Source organism: Sorghum bicolor, chromosome 1, assembly GCF_000003195.3.
Source record: "Sorghum bicolor cultivar BTx623 chromosome 1, Sorghum_bicolor_NCBIv3, whole genome shotgun sequence".
Taxonomy (NCBI): domain Eukaryota; kingdom Viridiplantae; phylum Streptophyta; class Magnoliopsida; order Poales; family Poaceae; genus Sorghum; species Sorghum bicolor.
The window spans coordinates 79,190,666-79,208,038 of record NC_012870.2 but is presented as its reverse complement, the minus strand read 5'-3'; the positions used below and the strand labels follow the sequence as shown (position 1 = coordinate 79,208,038).

Genomic DNA, 17,373 nt, shown 5'->3' with positions numbered 1-17,373 from the left:
CCTTCTCACGTCTTTAACATTTTCCCCCTTCTTTTTGTAATTCTGTTTTCCAATTGAACTATCATCCTCTCAAACTAAATTAACTTTTAGAGTTGTCATAAGTCAAAATATTTATAGTTTAACCAAAGTTATAAAAACATCAACATTTAGCACACTGAATAGTATCACTAAGAAATTATAAAATATTGTAATGTACTTATTTGTTTTTATGTTTGTTATATTTTCCTATGAAATTGGTGAAACATAAGATAGTTTTACTTAGGATTATTTTTAGGAGCTGATTTATATTAGGATAAAGGGAGTAATAGCTAAGCTCCCGTTTGGTTCATAGAGGACGTGAAATATTGTTTTGGACATTGTAGGTTGTAATAAAGGTTGAGTTGTCAAAAGCAGGGGCCCCTTAAAGGAGGGTGGATTATGGTTGGATTGGCACAATCTAAGCTAGATATAGTTAAAAGCTAGTAAGGCCTTGTTTAGTTCCGAAAAGTGAAAACTTTTCGGAACTATAGCACTTTCGTTTGTTTGTGACAAATATTATCTAATCATGAACTAACTAGGATCAAAAGATTTGTCTCGTGATTTACAGCTAAACTGTGTAATTAGTTTTTATTTTCGTCTATATTTAATGTTTCATGCATGTGCCACAAGATTCGATGTGACGGAGAATCTTGAAAACTTTTTGGTTTTCAGGGTGAACTAAACAAGGCCTAAGCCATTTTGAATCTGTTGGAGCTTGTGTAATAAAAGCTACTTTTATTTTCGCATCCGTTTCTAAACATGTTTTTATTAAGGAGAAGACAAAGTTTATAAGGCTAACCTAAAATCATCAATAGTTTTCCATCATGACATTAAATCATCATGTGAGAGAAGCAAAAAAGCACCATGGTTCATGAAAAGAGAGGAGAAAATAGAGGCAAACCATTTCTTAGGGCTTCTCCAATGCAGGATAAAAGGAAAGTAGGCTTCAGACAAAAGCATCAGGCCACCTAGGCATGAACGGCTTAAGCTCATAAAACTTCCAACGCTAGATGCAAATAGTGGTTCAGGCTTTATGTCGCTGTAACCGCTGTGCATCGGCGTAAAGTAACATGGGTACAGATGGTCCCCTAAAAGATGGATGGTATTTTTTTGCTACGACGCGTTCTTCAATAGATGCCTGCAGCCGTTGTCAGATGGAGCTGTTGTCTCCTCTATAGGCCACCCTGACAGCCTGCAGGGCTACTAATACCTATGACCTAGATTCATCTTGCCAAGGTGGAAGATGGGGCAACACGCCATGGAGGAGCAATGGGGAAGCCCTTAAGTGCGAAGTCATAGCCTTTGTGTTAGGCGTCTGACATCATTTACACCCTATGGCCCCCCCATGTTACGTCAGATCTAAACAACTGGATGTACCATCTGCCCATGCTAGCTCATTGAGCTTCTCACGGTCGTGCGCCACCCACGGTCACCTAGCGATGGCCAGACAAAAGGAGAGAGAAATAGATTTAGGTGAGAGATGATATGGGAAAGTAGGGAAAGAAAATTGGCGACAACTATTATATTCAAGTGAGATCCATGTAACAAAAATGATGTGATATAGGTTTTCTATATGGTATGTTGTTAGGCCTTGTTTAGTTCTCAAAAATTTTAGGTTTTTATGGTTGGGGCACCCAAGCTCAAAGTTTAGGCTTATACGGCAACTATCCTTTCAAAGCCAACTTTTCACAGATAATAGTAGAGGTTGTCACAAATTGAGATAAGTGCATAGTATACCCTACGTAGTGACGCAATGGGAGTTTTTTTTAGCCACAGAACAGTTACTGCGAAGGAGTACGCGAGACGGGCCCCAGCTAAGTCCTTGGAGGGTCCCACTCCGCAGGCACTCGCCTGCTGCCTGCCGGCGTGCATCGGCAGTGCCGCTGCCGCAGTAGCCAGTGGGCAGGTTGCAGAGCCGCAGCAGAAGCCCGCAGTGTCGGCGCGGCGCAGGCTCTCATTCCCCTGCTCACCCTGGGACGCCATTTAACTCCGCTGATCTGGCACCGCAGCGGGACGGCCCCCGCCCTCTGGCAGTTGGGACCAGGCACCGTTCAGGCCCACGGGGCAGTGAGAGGTAGCTGCGGGCACCGGTACGCGGGGCCTGTACGCAAGACAAAACTGAGCGCTGCAGGCCGTTAGAGCAGAGAAAGGCGATGTCATCATCCCCCTGTGGGCCCCGGCTGGGTCTGGTTCTGGGACCGCGTGTCAGCGACCAAAGCTAGGGGCGCGCCCATCAGCGAGGTGGATGGAAAATTCAAAAGTGCCCTCCACTTTCTGCATGCTTCGTTGCCCAGCATCGATTTTTTTCTTTCCTCTTTTCTTTTATTTACTGCAACGCTGCATGTACACTCGTTGACGTTATATTACTGTGCATAACTTACCCAGGTATTTGTTGCCATTGCGTCCTTCTCCTGATCTCCTCCAAAGGGTAGAGGGACCAGGGAAGCACCCTACACTCCTACAGCTGCTGTGCTAGTGTACGTACATTGCAACAGCGTCACCTCTACCGTATTTCATTTGATTGTTTGATGACACTCCACTCTCTTCTAAACTGTGCGCATATGTCGTTTTGACTTTTTTCTGTGTGGCTTTTACGTGCTGCATATATTTAGGAGGTGTTTCAGACTGCTTCCATAAACTCTGCTCCACAAACTCCACCGTGGAACAGCTCTATAAAAAACTGGAGTTTATGGAGTACTCCTTCCATACCCATAAATGAAGTCGTTTCGAACAAGGTTTGAGTCAAACATTAGGAACATAAATCATGAATAACTTTTAAGTTGTTGAGTTTAGAAATATAAAAACCAAATAAATAAATTTGTCATAAAAAATACTTTCATAAAAAATTACATATACCATTTTTTTTATAAATATTTTTGTAAAAATAAGGAGTCAAAGTTAGGCTTTGAAGACCGTGTCGTTGTCCTGAACGACTTTCTTTATAGATATGGAGGGAGTAACTCTTTATGTGTCTTCATAACTCCACCCTTTTTGCCCGAACAGAGTGAGTGGAGTCGAAACTATTTGGCCAAAAAACATGGAGCGGAGCTGAAAAACATGGAGCGGAGGAGCCCCAAGCACCCCCTTAAGCGCATACACATGAGCTATATTCTTCAAAAAACTTAAAATGACTTACAATTTAGAACAAGGGAAGTATATAGGTTATATGAGGCACCATGAATATATGCCAAGTAATTATGTCGTTCGCGCGTGACTCTACGAACAGTATCCTAAGATTATATATACGAGTCTTTTAGACTCTGTGAATAGTATCCTAAGCTTATATATATGAGTCTGAATTTTTTTTTTGAAAGGGAGTCTGAATTTAATTTGGTAGTCCTAGTGCAGATTTTAGGCATTTATACAAGAATCATTTATGGCCTGACTGGATTGCTTTTGTACTACTAGCTAGTAGCGGGGCAATTTGCAGTTAGCTGTCTAGCGACCTCCCCAACAAGACCAGGCATTTCACTGTACGTTTGTTTGTACAAAAAGGGAGGGTTAAATGACAATTAAGGAACAAAGAAGCATTGCGATTAACGAATAAATGGCCATCGTAATCCTGATCCTTTTATTAGTTGGCAGCTAGCAGCTGATATGCCAAATTCAACACGGTACTTGGTACACAAGTTGATTGCTAGTTTTAGTTGGGCGCCTAGAATAGACCTCACGCTCTTACACTATTCACTCAAGGCAGGGTTGGGTACTGTTGCAGCGTTGTATTCAAAGAAAATACAACTGTAGTATTATTTGTTATAAGATAATCATGTAGGATTATTTGTTTGTATTTTTCTGTTAATACATCAGCAGAAACAAACACTGTGTCGTTTCATTTTAAAAAGGCAGAACCCAGCTGCTACTCTCACGCAAGCATTTTCTCCACTTATGTTATAGTATATATTTTTGGTGTCAGTTTATTTCTGTTCAAGTAACATGTAATTTTTGCCGCTGTTTGTCTACAAGAAAAAACTGAATGACAAAGTAATATCGCGGTATGAATGATGAAATCATTCTAATAAATTAGAGAAATAGACTCACAATGCATCATCTTGTACATAATGGTTTGATTTCATAAACAAAACACGCCCATGGCTTCACGGCCCTGATAAAAAAAAATTACGGCGGCGTGCATGACACATGCATGAGCCGATGAGCTAGCGTGGCACGAGCACGGGCGCCTACGGGGCTACTCCTACTTAGGTACAATACCTAGCTCATGACAGCACCAGCACAAGGACACAATCAAGGTCAAGTCAGGCCAGTACAATGGCAAGTGCAGACACGTCACCTGGATGGATGGGATGGGACTTGGGACGGACGGCTATCGTCTCACCGTCGTGTCCGCTGCAGGCGCCGACGCGGGACCTTTCCGGGTTCCGGCCATGTCCCTGATCGAACAGCGACGTCTCATCGAGAGAGCGAGGGACGGAGCGGCGGAGCAACAAGAGAGGCAGGAGGCTAGCTAGGGCTGCTAATAGTAGGCCGGCCGGGACGGCGACGACTTTTGCCGTGGAGCAGCTGGCCGGCCCTGCAGAGCGTGGCGGCATGCAGTGCAGCAAAGTGAGGGGACTGTCGCTGCTGCTGGCAACCGTCACTTCAGAAGATCAGAGCTCTGCAGGCGCGCGCGCACACAGAGAGATCAGAGAGAGAGACGCTGCAAAAGCCAAAAGGCATCGTTGTTGAACGAACACGCGGAATCTTATCCCCTTGTTAGTTTACTGTTCACAAGTGCATCCATCTTCAGAACTCATCAGAAGAAGCTGCTCTCCTGCTGAAACGCACAACACGATGAAAAGCGTGCGCCCAGGTCACTGGAGAGAGTAGCTAGTGCTAGCTGCGCTCCATCGCGGCCGCCGTCCATATGGAAAAGGAGGAAATGGAAGCCCCAGCCCCGGGCAGTCTAGTCCACAGATGCATGATATATTCCCCGTGAACAAGCAAAAGCATAATATATCCATCGCTGCTCTATCTGCATGCGTGTGAATTAATTGTGGTTAGGTCGGGTCAAAAAGACTGTACGTCTCGACGATGGAGACGCTACGGAGTGGAGTGCACCTGGAAGCTAGAATTCGATCGAGCTACTAGAGGGATCTAATGCACATACGCAAGTGGTCTGAGTTGGAATATATACATGGCCCATGGTGGATCGGAGTAGTCGTTGTTCCTTCTCCTTCATGCACGCACGGCACAGCTTCCACACATGCATGCAGCTTTCAGGGTTATGTGCATCTGCTCTCTTCAGGGAGATGTCTCCGTGGAAGCAGCAGCAAAACCCGGTCGTCCCGGAACATCAGAGTCCGTCCCGGCGGCCTCCTGCGTGCGTGTGGTGGATGATTGGATTGGTAACACCGTGCGTGCTCAACTGCTCATCATATATGTGGCGACTAGCTAGCTATAGGAGACCAAGCAGGAGACGACGCAATCTCTCTCTTCTCCTGGCTCCTGCCTGGATCGTGACTTGTCGCAGAAGGCAAATATATACAGATGTACAGTAGTATGTTCGCGGAGCTGAAGAGGTGGACCCTAGCAGCCTACCAAGCTGATGACTGGCCGCTCTCGATGCATCGTCGATCGATATCGACTGGTACTTTCAGTTTCGGAATTTCTAGTCCAAAAGCACCGACTACAGTAGTAGGTAGTTTAATTAGCAGAGACTAGACAGCAGTGGAGCTGTGGTGGATGTTCTCTGAACTCTCTGATAGTAATACAGGAAGAAGTCGTCTGAACAGCAACCAAAAGCCAAGGGACTGTGTATGTATGCATGGTGGCCGGAACCCGGATCAAACCCCACACCGTATAGTATGTACCAGCAGTCCATGTCCACCACCACCACCACCGCACCGAGGCGATCGAGCACCGATCGCCCGCGCGAGATGCGATCGAAGGCAGGCACTGGCACACTGCTGGCACTGTTCTACTGCTGACAAGCTGCTAGCTGCTCCCCTGCGGCGCCGCGGCGGCAGCATGCATGCCATGCTGCGCGCGGTCGTGGCTGCGTGCTGCCGGCCCGGCGATGGCATGTAAAAATTGCAGGCATGTGACGCCATGACGAATCATAGATGCGTGTGTCGCGTGCGCTGGCGCTGGGCCGCTGGCCGGCGGTGGCGGCCGGTACGGACACCACCACCACCGGACATGCAGATCTCTGCTGGCTGCTGCCGCTCCATCGGTGGCCGTTGCGTGTGTGTCGGGCGGTACCATCCATCTGCTGCTGTAGCCGGCACTGTGCTACTCCACGCTGAACAGTAGCCGGCTGCCGGCGTGGTCGGCCCCCAGCCGGGCGGGCGCCTGCATGCCGCTGGCCCTGGACCATCAGGGCCAGCCTTTTTCTGCGCGAAGCGTGCTGCATGCACGAGTGGACCCCGGGCCTCATGGGCGAGCGGGTGGGTGGGTAATGGAGGATGCAGAAGAAGAGTCCGTGCTCTGGTGGTGCCGCTGATCTTCTGCGCGCGGGGACTCCATGAGTGAGCTTGCATCAATGCATCATGCATGCGCCTGTCTTTTTGGAGGGAAACGGTTACTACTATGCTAGAGCGCTCATGGCCCAGACTCACCGAACAGCCCAGGCCCAGATTATTCATTCAGGGAAGGAAGCACGAAGACTGCTTTGCACGGGGCCTTGTAGTTGTAGACAGCCCAGTCCACTGAGGGTGTTGAGTACGTAGCCCGCTGCGTTTGTAGACTCCTGGCCCAAACAAAGGCCGAAAGAGTCCAGACATTAACAGCCACAATTGCCCCGTTCCTTCGATTCATGTTGATTTCGGGCCTGGGACATTTTTCTTTTGAACATGAACACGGTGCCTTGGGCTTGCCTTTTTTTTTTTTGTGATGGTTTTGGGAAGAAATTGGCAAGTCGGCCAGGAATACTCAAACATCATCAGAGAATAAACTGAAGATTTTCTGTCTACGCAGCTTTTCATTGAGCACTATAACTATATATATTCTCACAATCCTTAGATTAGATATACACACAGTTGCTGATGATCCCCGACTCATGGTTTAATGGTTACATGGCACACAAGGCCTTGTTTAGTTGCCAAAAAATTTTCAAGATTCTCCGTCACATCGAATCTTTGGTCGCATGCATGGAGCATTAAATATAGACGAAAATAAAAACTAATTACACAGTTTACCTGTAATTTGTAAGATGAATCTTTTGAGTCTAGTTACTCCGTTATTGGACAATGTTTGTCAAATAAAAACGAAAATGTTACCGTAGCCAAAAATCAAAATTTTAGCGAACTAAACAAGGCGCAAGTCACAAGTAAGCTAAAAGAATAAATAAAGCTATATCACTGATCCATAAACACGTATAAAACCAAAAGGACAAAAAAGTGTATATAACACAAAAAAAAAAAAGACGCACAAGCTATAAGCAACTGATGCGTATACGTAACTAGCACGTACTGTACTACGTACACAACTACAGCTCTCGATCGATGGACACGTACAATTTTCATCATCGGACCACATCACACCACTCTACGCCGTACGTACAGTTCGTCACCGTATGATTTTAATCACACCGCCGCCCGCCAACACACATGCATGTGAGTCTACTAGCTAGCCACCCTGCAGTTGGTCCGGATGGTGCCGGCGGTGCCGGTGAGCACCTCGATGTTGCCCATCTTGAGCATGGCGGCGACGAAGTCGGTCTGGAACGTGGCGGGGCTGTTGGTGTATCCGACCACCTGCGCGGCGGTGGTCGGGTCGGCGAGCAGCGCCTGGTCGGAGGCGAGCAGGCCGCGCTTGGCGACCAGGTTGGCGTAGTAGTTGGTGTCGAAGGTGGTGGGCGTGACGGGGTCCATGGGCACCGCCGGGTCGCTCCCCTGCACCTGCGGGCACTGCTGCGTGAGCGCCGCCAGGTACGCGGGGTCCATGGACGGGTCCTGCCCGGCGCCGCTGGGACCGTACGAGTAGAGCCGGCCGTTGAAGGAGCTGCAGCGCGCGGCGCCCACCGTGTGCGCGCCCGACAGCGCCACCATGTCCGCCTGGGTCAGCCCCTTGGCGCCGAACACCTGGTTCAGCCGGCTCACGCTCGCCGTCGGCGGCGGCAGGTTCGCGCCCGCCTCCTGCGCCGACGAGACGTTGCCGTCCCTCCGACCAGCCGGCACCTGGTACGCGTTGCCCCCGACCTGCATTATCATCAGACAGAACAGAACACTTTTAGCCGGAGCTTTCGTCAGTAACCGCCACGCCAGCCAGCGAACGCGAGCTGAGCTGGCACATGCCTGCGAACCCGGAACGTCCGGTCGCCACCCTCCGGGTGGTGGGCGGGTGCGGGAGACTGCGACGGCAGAGCAACAAGGCCATGTGGACGTGCCGGGCCCGGGGCAGTGCACATGGGGTGCGCGTCGGATCCACGAAAAACCATGCGCCCACGAACGTGTCCTGGCGTGCCCCACGCCGCGTTCCCAAGGCTGGCCGCCTCGTCGAGACATGGACGTCAAACCGCCGCCGGATTTTGATGCTGCCTCGACGGCTCTTAGCAGCGTCGTGCTCTGTTTTGCAGCTGCGTAATGGAAAGTTCTGTTTCGTACGCTACGCTCCCTGGCTAGCTGCAACGACCATGAGTGACAGTGTGACGCCGACTTCACAGTCGTCTCACCAGCTGGTGATACTGCCGGCGCGTGCACAAGATGCTGCTTGTCCAAATACTAGAACGGGGATGCAGCACCTCAGTCAGGCTCGACCAGCATGTTTAATGCTGAACGTGATCAGTTGACTTAATGGTATCGTATCAATGTGTTTTTCGGGTTGTCAGCACTAGTAATTGTGCCCAGGTTCTCCTAGTTCAGAATGTAGCTGACCAAGTTAGCACAGACCACATAGGACCAATCCATATATCGTCCCAAGCCAAACATTACAGTGTGAAACAACCGTCATGTGAGCAGTAAATATAGCGATATGGAATCCAGTGACCCTAACGGCATTCGGCAGACGAGCATTCTTCTTGTTTTTGCAGTGCTAAATTGGCCCCAGCCCAAGGCAAATGGAGTACTATTCCTATTATTCCTGAACTGAACAAAGTACTTCCTTAATGCCATCTTCACCTCCAGAAGAAAGTTTTAAGGGAAAGGGGTCCTGGGCTTCTCTCCCTCTCCTACGCTGAGCCTTTGGAGGGCGACACGACACAACCATGTGCCGTTGCTGCTGCTACGGACACCGCCGACCCACCGGTAGGCCCGTGCATGCGCACGGTAACGAACCGAACAACCAAACAAAACCGAGACGTGCACCTAAAGAAACGAACGCCTCTCCTCTCTGCCGGAGCATCACCCTGCCGGCTGCTAGCTGCACTGCACTGCACGGCCACCGTGCGTGCGCTTGCTTCGGAGGCAGGCAGGCAGGCCGCACCCGATGCCCGACCGCGGCCTACGTGCGCGTACGTGCAGTACAGGGCATCATCATTCGGTGGAGTCGCCAATCAACCAGGGCTTGCTTTCCGCGAAAGGCTGGACCTGGACGGCCTTGCGATCGCTGAATCACAAGCAAAAAAGTCCCCATTTTTTACGCTTCCATTCCAAAGACGCTGCTGTCCTGGCAACCATCCATCTCCCATCCAGAAAGGAAGGGGGAAGAAAAAAAAAACGTCCAGAAAGGCAAGGAGGCACCGACGAATCGGCCGGGCCATGCCTCTTCACTTGCACTGCGTCGCGCGCGTGATCCTAGACCGATATCGAGCTCTGCGTTCTATCTTGGGATGGGAGTCGTTTTGTGTTTGTTATTTACTACTGCTGACTCAAGTGAACCACCGGATAGGAGGAGAAGCTAGTGGATGAGCAGAGCAGCTGGAAGGTAGGTGGACTGAGAGAGTGAGAGAGCGCGAGGTAGTTGACACTGGTGCACAGGGAGGGAGGGAGGGGGAGCAGTGCGTACCAGCGCGAGGGCGTCGCGGGCGGCGAAGGCGAGGATGTCGGCGCAGGAGACGACGCCGAAGCAGGCCTGCTCCAGCCGCGTCTTGGCGCTGTCGATCACCTCGAACCCGCGCAGGCTCGCGTTCGGCGCCGCGTCCTTCTCCGCCTGGTTGCCCGCCGTCGAGTCCAGCAGGACCGACCCGTCGCACCCCTGCAATGCATGCGTCGTCGTCAGTACAACACAGCTCGCTATCAGTCAGTAGAAGAAAATAAAACTGATCGATGATGTTCCTGTTGCTTCTACTGCATGCATGTGACTCATGTGTCAGATGAATAGCTTTATCGCTGTAAAACAAGTCGAGGAGACAAAAATACGAATATGTGCGTGGAGGGGAATGAATGAATGAACAGAGGAAGGAGAGGCAGGCAGGCAAGCTTCACATGCAACTACGCAATGCAAGCGAGGCAGGGTGACACCACGTTGCATTGGATCACTCGAAGCTTCTCTCCTCCTCTTGTACGCAAGGCGCAGCAGCAGCGTGCTTGCTAATTGTAGCAGATAGTAGGTGAATCGAAGCAGCTGTACGGCATGCCGTGCTGTCATTCATCATCAATAATGGATCGAAGAGAGAGCGCGCACTGACCCTGACGAAGCAGTCGTGGAAGTGGAGGCGGAGGAGGCCCGCGGCGACGCCGGGGTTGCCGGACGCCGCCTTGCTGACCTCCTCCTGCACGATGATCTCCGCCGCCGGGCACAGCGTGTCGTAGAACCCCACCTGCAGCTGCGCCCGCGACACCGCCGCCGCCGCCGCCGCCGCAATCGCCACCGCCCACACTAGCAGGCCCGACGCGCCTCCTCCTCTACTGCGTCGTCCCCCCATCCTCCGATCCCCTGTCAGATGCTTGAGCTGAGAAGCGCTAGAGTCCTGTCGCCGGCGGCTGCAAAAAAGGCCACTTTTTTCGCTCCCCCTCCTGTGTCGATCGCTGCCGCTGATTCTTCTTCTTCCTCCTCCGGTCACAGCTGCGCTGTGGGACTCCGGTCGGTCCAGGCGGTTTTATAGGGCAATTGGCAGAGTTGGGGTGGCCAACTGGCCATCCCATGTGGGAGGGGGCCCTGACGGAGGGCCATCATTGCTAGTGCTTAGTGGAGGAGGGAGAGACGTATGGGGGCCTTGCCTTGTGGTATTTGATTGATTGAGATTTGTGAGGCAGTGAGGGGATAACAAAAGAAAAGAGAAGGCAGGCCGGCAGGTGCTGAACTGCTGATGCTGAAGAAAACGATGCATGCATGGGATCTGTAAAAATGATTCAGGCCTTTTTGGTTTTGATCTGCTGCATTGATGCATGGAAAGCGTCTAAGTTGTCGCTTGGCGAGCGAGGGACCCCATGGACAGTGGGAGTTGACAGAGGGCCCTTCGGTAGGTACAAAGGGAAGGATTGTATGCTAAGCTGAGCTGGGAACCGTGATGATGCTGTGTGTGTTTCATTCCTTTTTTCCCAGTTATATGCAGTACTCCATGGAACTTTCTTCCCATGCATGCTGGGAGTGAGAGTTGGCCAGGTCAGGTGGTACTACAAGCACATGCACAAGAGATGCTGATCATCAGTGGCAGTACAGTGGCCGGACGGGTTTACTATATATCTAGTGTCAAATGAAATTACTGTGCTTCTGATTCAGTTGGCAGGCAGCACGAGCATCATTGCCACCTCCGGTGTGTTAAACGTGAGCGAACTCATTACTGTTCACTGATTTGTTGCGAGAGAAAAACTCTGCTGAATGACTGACAGATTCGACATATAAGCTCAAGCAAGCAGTACTTTTTAGCAAATGAACAGTTTTTTCTCTTATAGAATTTTAGCATAAACATCCACCATAAGACAAATTTCAGCGAAATTCAAGGTCTATACAAATACGCACAGATGTCGTGTTGCTTCAGAAAGTAAGGTAATAAGTGTCAGTGCAGGGCAGTGCAGTGCTCATGAGGTTTCATCTCTTGTTGATTCAGAGTTTCGTCGTCCCGATCCGTAAGCAACGACGAGCGTCAGCAGGCGGAGAACGCGCAATCATGCCAGCTGCCCCCACGCGGCGTGCTGAATCCACGGCCACCACGAACATGCACTGCATGATTGATCAGTTGATCCCCATGGAACATGGATTGGATTGCTTTCGTGGACGGATTTGACTCCTGCCGCCTACGTTACATTACATTATTATTATCACATTGCATGGATCATTGAAAACGCCTTTCTACATACGCATGATTAAAACAACATTTTTCTGCTAGTATTTGTACATATGCCTAGTATGAGTAGTATATTAGTAGTGTTTAACAACAGACAAGTTTAGGAGTACACCTACAATACAAGTGTGGTTAGTTAGGAGCAGGCACCTCAGGCCAGAATAGATCCTGGCTTCAGAGAAAAAGAAGCCCCAGATCCGAGTGCCTTCCACGTTAAGGATTTAAGGAGACAGAGCTTTTCTTCAGCCGCGCCAGGCGCCACACTTTAGATCCGTCAGTGCACAAGCTTTACGAAAGGAAGCATGCAGTTTCTTGGTAAAGTTGAGTTACTGAAGAAAGCTAGCTACTGTAGTCTCTGAACTTGAATGGATGCTGAAAGGCTCTGAAATCTGAACCAACCACTGGCTTCTCACTGTTCTGCAAGCCTGCAGTGGAACATTCCTTTTCTGTTCTTGTTACAGGACCTTTTAACTTTACCGTTTATTACAGAGTTACTTGCAGCGCTGTAATTGTTAATGTAACGTCATACCAGCTCAGCTTCTGCTGCAGCCAAGAATGGCGTCGTCAAGTGCTAGCTAGCTACCAGTTCATTCTTCAGGTCCATGCCTCTGCCTGCCTGTCTACGTACTCCTACCCTGGCACGGTGAGAGGTGGCTGCACATGCAGGCAGGTCCATGCCATTGCCATCAATAGCCAATCAGTCAGTAGATCATGGACTGCTGCTGTCGGTTTTGCTTTGACCCCAATTCCAGGAGGTCGAACCGGTGCCACAACTCAGACGAAGCTTCAGTTCAGGATTGGCCCTTGGCAGCGTTGCGTGCTGGAAATGAACCCGGCCAGAATTTCCAGCCAGTTTTACAGGGCCGGCATCTTGCGCTTGGAATCAGTATGTACTCTGTAGGGATCGGATCAGAGGCTCATCTTCTTTTTTTACGAGGCAAGAAAGCCCTTTGTTATCGTGTGCATGCTCTGGCCGGATCAGGTTCCCCGTGCTTGATGCTGGCTGCAAAGTTGGATCCACTTTCGTTGCCAAATCGCAAGCTTTTTTCGCTTCTTTTCGGCCTCGGCTTTACGGACGAAAACAAGCGTTATTATATAGCTCAGCCTCGAGGAATGGCTCCGTCTCATCAGGCGCTAATCAATCATGCAGCATTTGTCTGTCAAAAAAAAAAAAAGAATCAATGCAGTATTTTGGCAGCCCAGATCGTGATCATTAATGTTCAAAAGACTATTTAGGTAGGCAGGCAGGTGAGGCGCCCGACTGTGCTCCGCACATGACAAAAGTGCGGCGCAGGCACCGCCCGGCCCGCGTCTTCTTTTTCTTTTTTCTGGTTCGAGAACCTGTGTGAACTTGCATGTCTCTTCTTGCCTGCATTTGCTGTTGCGGTGTTGCCGAACAACACATGCCAATTTTTCACAAGCAGCCAGAAGCACACGTACAATACAAACTCGATTTCATTTTACAGTTTGAGAACTAAGACACTCGATCAGTTGTTTGGGCTCTATTGTTTTTAATGAAACCTGGTTATCTGGATTTCAAATTCTCAACGCGTACGAGTGCTAATATTTTTACTGGAATATAGATAAGTAGACACAACATATGTCAGTCGGTAATGTCATTGTACTGTACAGTCCTTAAACCCCATGCTTACAGAAACTTAGCAAGGCCGGCCTTTTGGTCGTTGTAGTACTAGATCGTTATCAGAGCCCAGAATACGGCAACGCAGATTACAACGGCAACGACAGACAACACGATGCCCCAACAAGAACGGCTTTTCCTCATGCGCGTGTTGAGTGCTTTCAGCCTCTTCAGCGCACGCTGCAGTTACAAAGACAAGAAGGAACATATTAGCTCATTTGAAACTCGGAGGAAGCTGACTAGGCTTAGCAGTTTTGTTTTTGTCCAGGGAAGGGTGAAAAATTGTGAGGCTGCTGACAGACATGTACCTGCAGCTGGTTGCTTGTTTCTTCAACATCCTCGTCCAGTTTCTCCTGCAACGTTCAAGTGAAAGTGATTCAGAACCAGGTAGTATAACTCTGACAGCAGAAAGCTAGCTCTGTTTCAGGAACCATAATTGGCAGGAGGACAGATTCAAGTGACACTTACAATGAGCTTAGTGTGTAGGTCCAGCTCCCCGTTGATCGCTAGCGCAATGTGCTTCGTGCTGGTAACGGTCTCCTCCAGTATCTTCAGCTCAGCATCTTGCTCTGCACCATGCACAAGGAGCTCACTTCAGTACTTCACCATACACATATGACATATCACATGTACAAGTATTGGGAAGCCATGCAGAGGCTTACCTTTCATTACCTTCCTCTGCAATTTGACCATTTCATGGTTATCCATGTTGGCAATGCTGTTTACATCTATCTTTGCGCTCCATCCACACAAGTCATTCCTGAATATATATTGAGGAGGAGTAAGAATTTGATCGAGATGATCAGAAGCTGCAAGTATTATGCATGATGGATACAAATATAATATACTACATGTACCAGTAGGAGAATAATTCACCTGTCTGAGGAGTACTTCATGGTGAACTGGCCGCCAACCTCCTGCGCCTTGGAACACACACCGGCAAGCTTCTCGGCTAGCTTGCCCAACTGTTTCAAGCTTCTGCAGCGCACGAAAAGCCGTCATCATGTTATAACTTCTCCTCTTTTTGTGATTTTCAAAAAAAGATCTTCTTTTTTTCAACAATCAATCAATCAAAACAAGAGGGAGATTTTGTATACTACTAACATGTTTTGTCTTTTGGGGAGATCAGACAGGTCCTCCTTGAGCATGTCGAGCCTGGTACCAACGATGGCGACCTTGCGCCGGATCTCGGCGGTCCGGCGCTGCAGCTCGCGCGGCAGCGACGGCGGCACGGACTCCCTCTCGGCGACCCGCTCGGCGACCTCGTCCACCAGCCGCTGGGCCTCCTGGAGCCGCTTCGTCCACTGGTCCACCGGGGAAGACCACGACGACGGCGGCGCTGCACCTCCGCGCGGGGCCGTGATCGGAAGAACTGGACGCGCCATGTATGCCGCCGCACTATGCAGAATCGCAGATGCAGCTACGCTCGCGTCGCAAGATCCCGGCGAGTTCCAGCAAGGAATTTGCTCCTTGATTTACTCAGTCCAGCGCGAGACAAGGAAACTGATCGTCGACGCCGTATTGCATGCTTGCGCGGTCTTTCAGGGTGGAAGTAGCTACGACTACGAGGAGTCCGAGTTGGTTCAGGTCTCCTAGAGGTGATCCGGTCCCGGTTCCGATCTGATTCGACCTCTACGTCGCCACGTTCTATTATTTTCCAACGAGTTCCTCCTTTTCCTTTTTACTGTACACAAAAAAAAAAGTTTGTAACCACACGCAACATCACAGTCACACAGGAACCGTATGCTTTAATTTGCGCAGTCAGCAAAAAAGCAAAAATGATAGAACCTGGATGCTGGATGTGGCCCATCTTGATCCTTATTTTTCTTGGATCGAAATTAAATTGTATATGGACCTGGGATCTAATTTTCTGGGCCGCGGAGTACGTGCCCACGTCCATGGGCACGATGAGGCCTTGGTCGACGCCGCGTCCAGCGGGGGGGGCGTCCAGGCCGAGCAGAGTGTAGAGAGCCCAAGACTACCAAAGCCCATTTGCTGCGGCCTGCGGGTGACGGTTGCGTTGGATAGATAGATAAGGCCCTGCCCTGCTGCCGCGCTCTCCGTCTCGGCGCACGCTCGGCTCGACACCCCTTATCCCAGTCTCCGCCACCGTTCCCGTGCGTCGCCACCGCACGTCGCTGCACCACCACCGTAGCCTCTGCACACCCGGCCGCGTCCCAGCCAAGATGGTCAGCGAGCAAGCTCCTGCGGCGGAGGTGGTGGAGGGTAGCGAGGCGCCGGCGCCCGTCGTGGAGAGCGAGGAGGCCGTGCCCAAGGCGGAGGAGCAGCAGAAGGAGGACGAGGCGCCGGTCGTCGTCGAGGACGTCAAGGAAGGCGAGGTGGATGAGGACGACGATGACGACGACGACGACGACGAAGCTGATGAAGGTAACGTGTACAGTTGTGCTTGATTGCCTTCTGCTACCTGCCAGCCCGAGTGCAGAACTGCAGATAGTTAATTTTATTGCACGTGCCAGACACGGCAGGGACTAATTTGGCCGTGTAGGTGAGCTAGGTGCCGGCGCAACCGAGGGTGCCAAGCAGAGCCGCAGCGAGAAGAAGAGCCGCAAGGCCATGATGAAGCTCGGAATGAAACCCGTCACCGGTGTCACCAGGATAACTATCAAAAGAGCCAAGAACGTACGTATATATACACGCCACGAGGAACACGCAACTTTTTTCTTCTCTATGTATACAGACACAACACGAATGTTCATGCAATTTTCATCTCCATATGCATACAAAGTACAAACAAGATCGATGTCCATGCAATTCTTAGCCCCTGTTATTACTTGTCAATTTGTCATCCGACATATACATATAACACAAGCCAATGCGACACACTTGCCTTAATTACCATGCCTATCATCTGTCCCTCAGATACTGTTCGTGGTGTCCAAGCCGGACGTCTTCAAGAGCCCGACGTCGGAGACGTACGTGATATTCGGTGAGGCCAAGATAGAGGACCTGAGCTCCCAGCTGCAGGCGCAGGCCGCGCAGCAGTTCAGGATGCAGGACCTCAGCAAGGTGATGGCCAAGCAGGACGCGGCCGCCGCCGCTGCGGCGCCGGCCGACGAGGAAGAGGAGGTCGACGAGGACGGGATAGAGCCCCGCGACATCGACCTCGTCATGACGCAGGCCAGCGTCACCCGCGCCAAGGCCGTCAAGGCTCTCAAGGCGCACGACGGCGACATCGTCAGCGCCATCATGGAGCTCACGGCCTGATGATGATACCTACCGTACCGTTCCTTCCTCGTTGCTGTCTGCTTCGTCACCAACACCAACACCCAGTGGAAATTGAACGTTTTGTCCAGCGTTGTAGCGTCGCTCATCATTTTTGGGATTTGCATAAGATGAGTTTTGAATAAGATGTATTGTTTGTTCACCATATGGACGTTGCATCATGTCAGTTTCCAAATTAGTGTCATTTGGATTCTCATTCGCAGATTAGACCATTCTCGAGAAATGGACTTCACAGATTTAATTGGCTTACCGGGTACGGGTAGCATGCTCACTCTGTTCAAATGTCATCGCAGCAATGGCACTTTGATATATCATATATGTACTACTTATGTTGTTGCTACATGTACAGAATGTGAGGTGTTTGTTGTAAGCATGT

General features: G+C 50.3%; 3 protein-coding genes across 4 annotated transcripts; 1 reads left to right on the top strand and 2 right to left on the bottom strand.

Moving 5' to 3' along the window:
• Nucleotides 7,284-11,069, bottom strand: LOC8085726 (peroxidase 5). Its single transcript, XM_002465923.2, has 3 exons — nucleotides 10,520-11,069; nucleotides 9,898-10,086; nucleotides 7,284-8,153 (listed from the first exon to the last, which is right to left on the bottom strand). Exons 1-3 carry the CDS (start codon nucleotides 10,754-10,756, stop codon nucleotides 7,578-7,580), a joined length of 1,002 nt encoding a protein of 333 aa, XP_002465968.1. The 5' UTR covers nucleotides 10,757-11,069; the 3' UTR covers nucleotides 7,284-7,577.
• Nucleotides 13,633-15,346, bottom strand: LOC8077973 (syntaxin-52). The gene is made up of 6 exons (XM_002465922.2): nucleotides 14,859-15,346; nucleotides 14,631-14,732; nucleotides 14,417-14,514; nucleotides 14,223-14,323; nucleotides 14,063-14,107; nucleotides 13,633-13,934 (listed from the first exon to the last, which is right to left on the bottom strand). Exons 1-6 carry the CDS (start codon nucleotides 15,137-15,139, stop codon nucleotides 13,806-13,808), a joined length of 756 nt encoding a protein of 251 aa, XP_002465967.1. The 5' UTR covers nucleotides 15,140-15,346; the 3' UTR covers nucleotides 13,633-13,805.
• LOC8085725 (nascent polypeptide-associated complex subunit alpha-like protein 4) lies at nucleotides 15,801-17,337 on the top strand. Of its 2 annotated transcripts, none has more exons than XM_021451297.1 (3): nucleotides 15,801-16,142; nucleotides 16,270-16,394; nucleotides 16,635-17,246. In XM_021451297.1, the coding sequence occupies exons 1-3, from the start codon at nucleotides 15,941-15,943 to the stop codon at nucleotides 16,977-16,979; spliced, it is 672 nt and encodes a 223-aa protein (XP_021306972.1). In that variant the 5' UTR covers nucleotides 15,801-15,940; the 3' UTR covers nucleotides 16,980-17,246. The 2 variants fall into 2 exon arrangements, with proteins under 2 accessions (XP_021306972.1, XP_002468619.1); XM_002468574.2 differs by having other exon boundaries at nucleotides 15,802-16,142; nucleotides 16,261-16,394; nucleotides 16,635-17,337.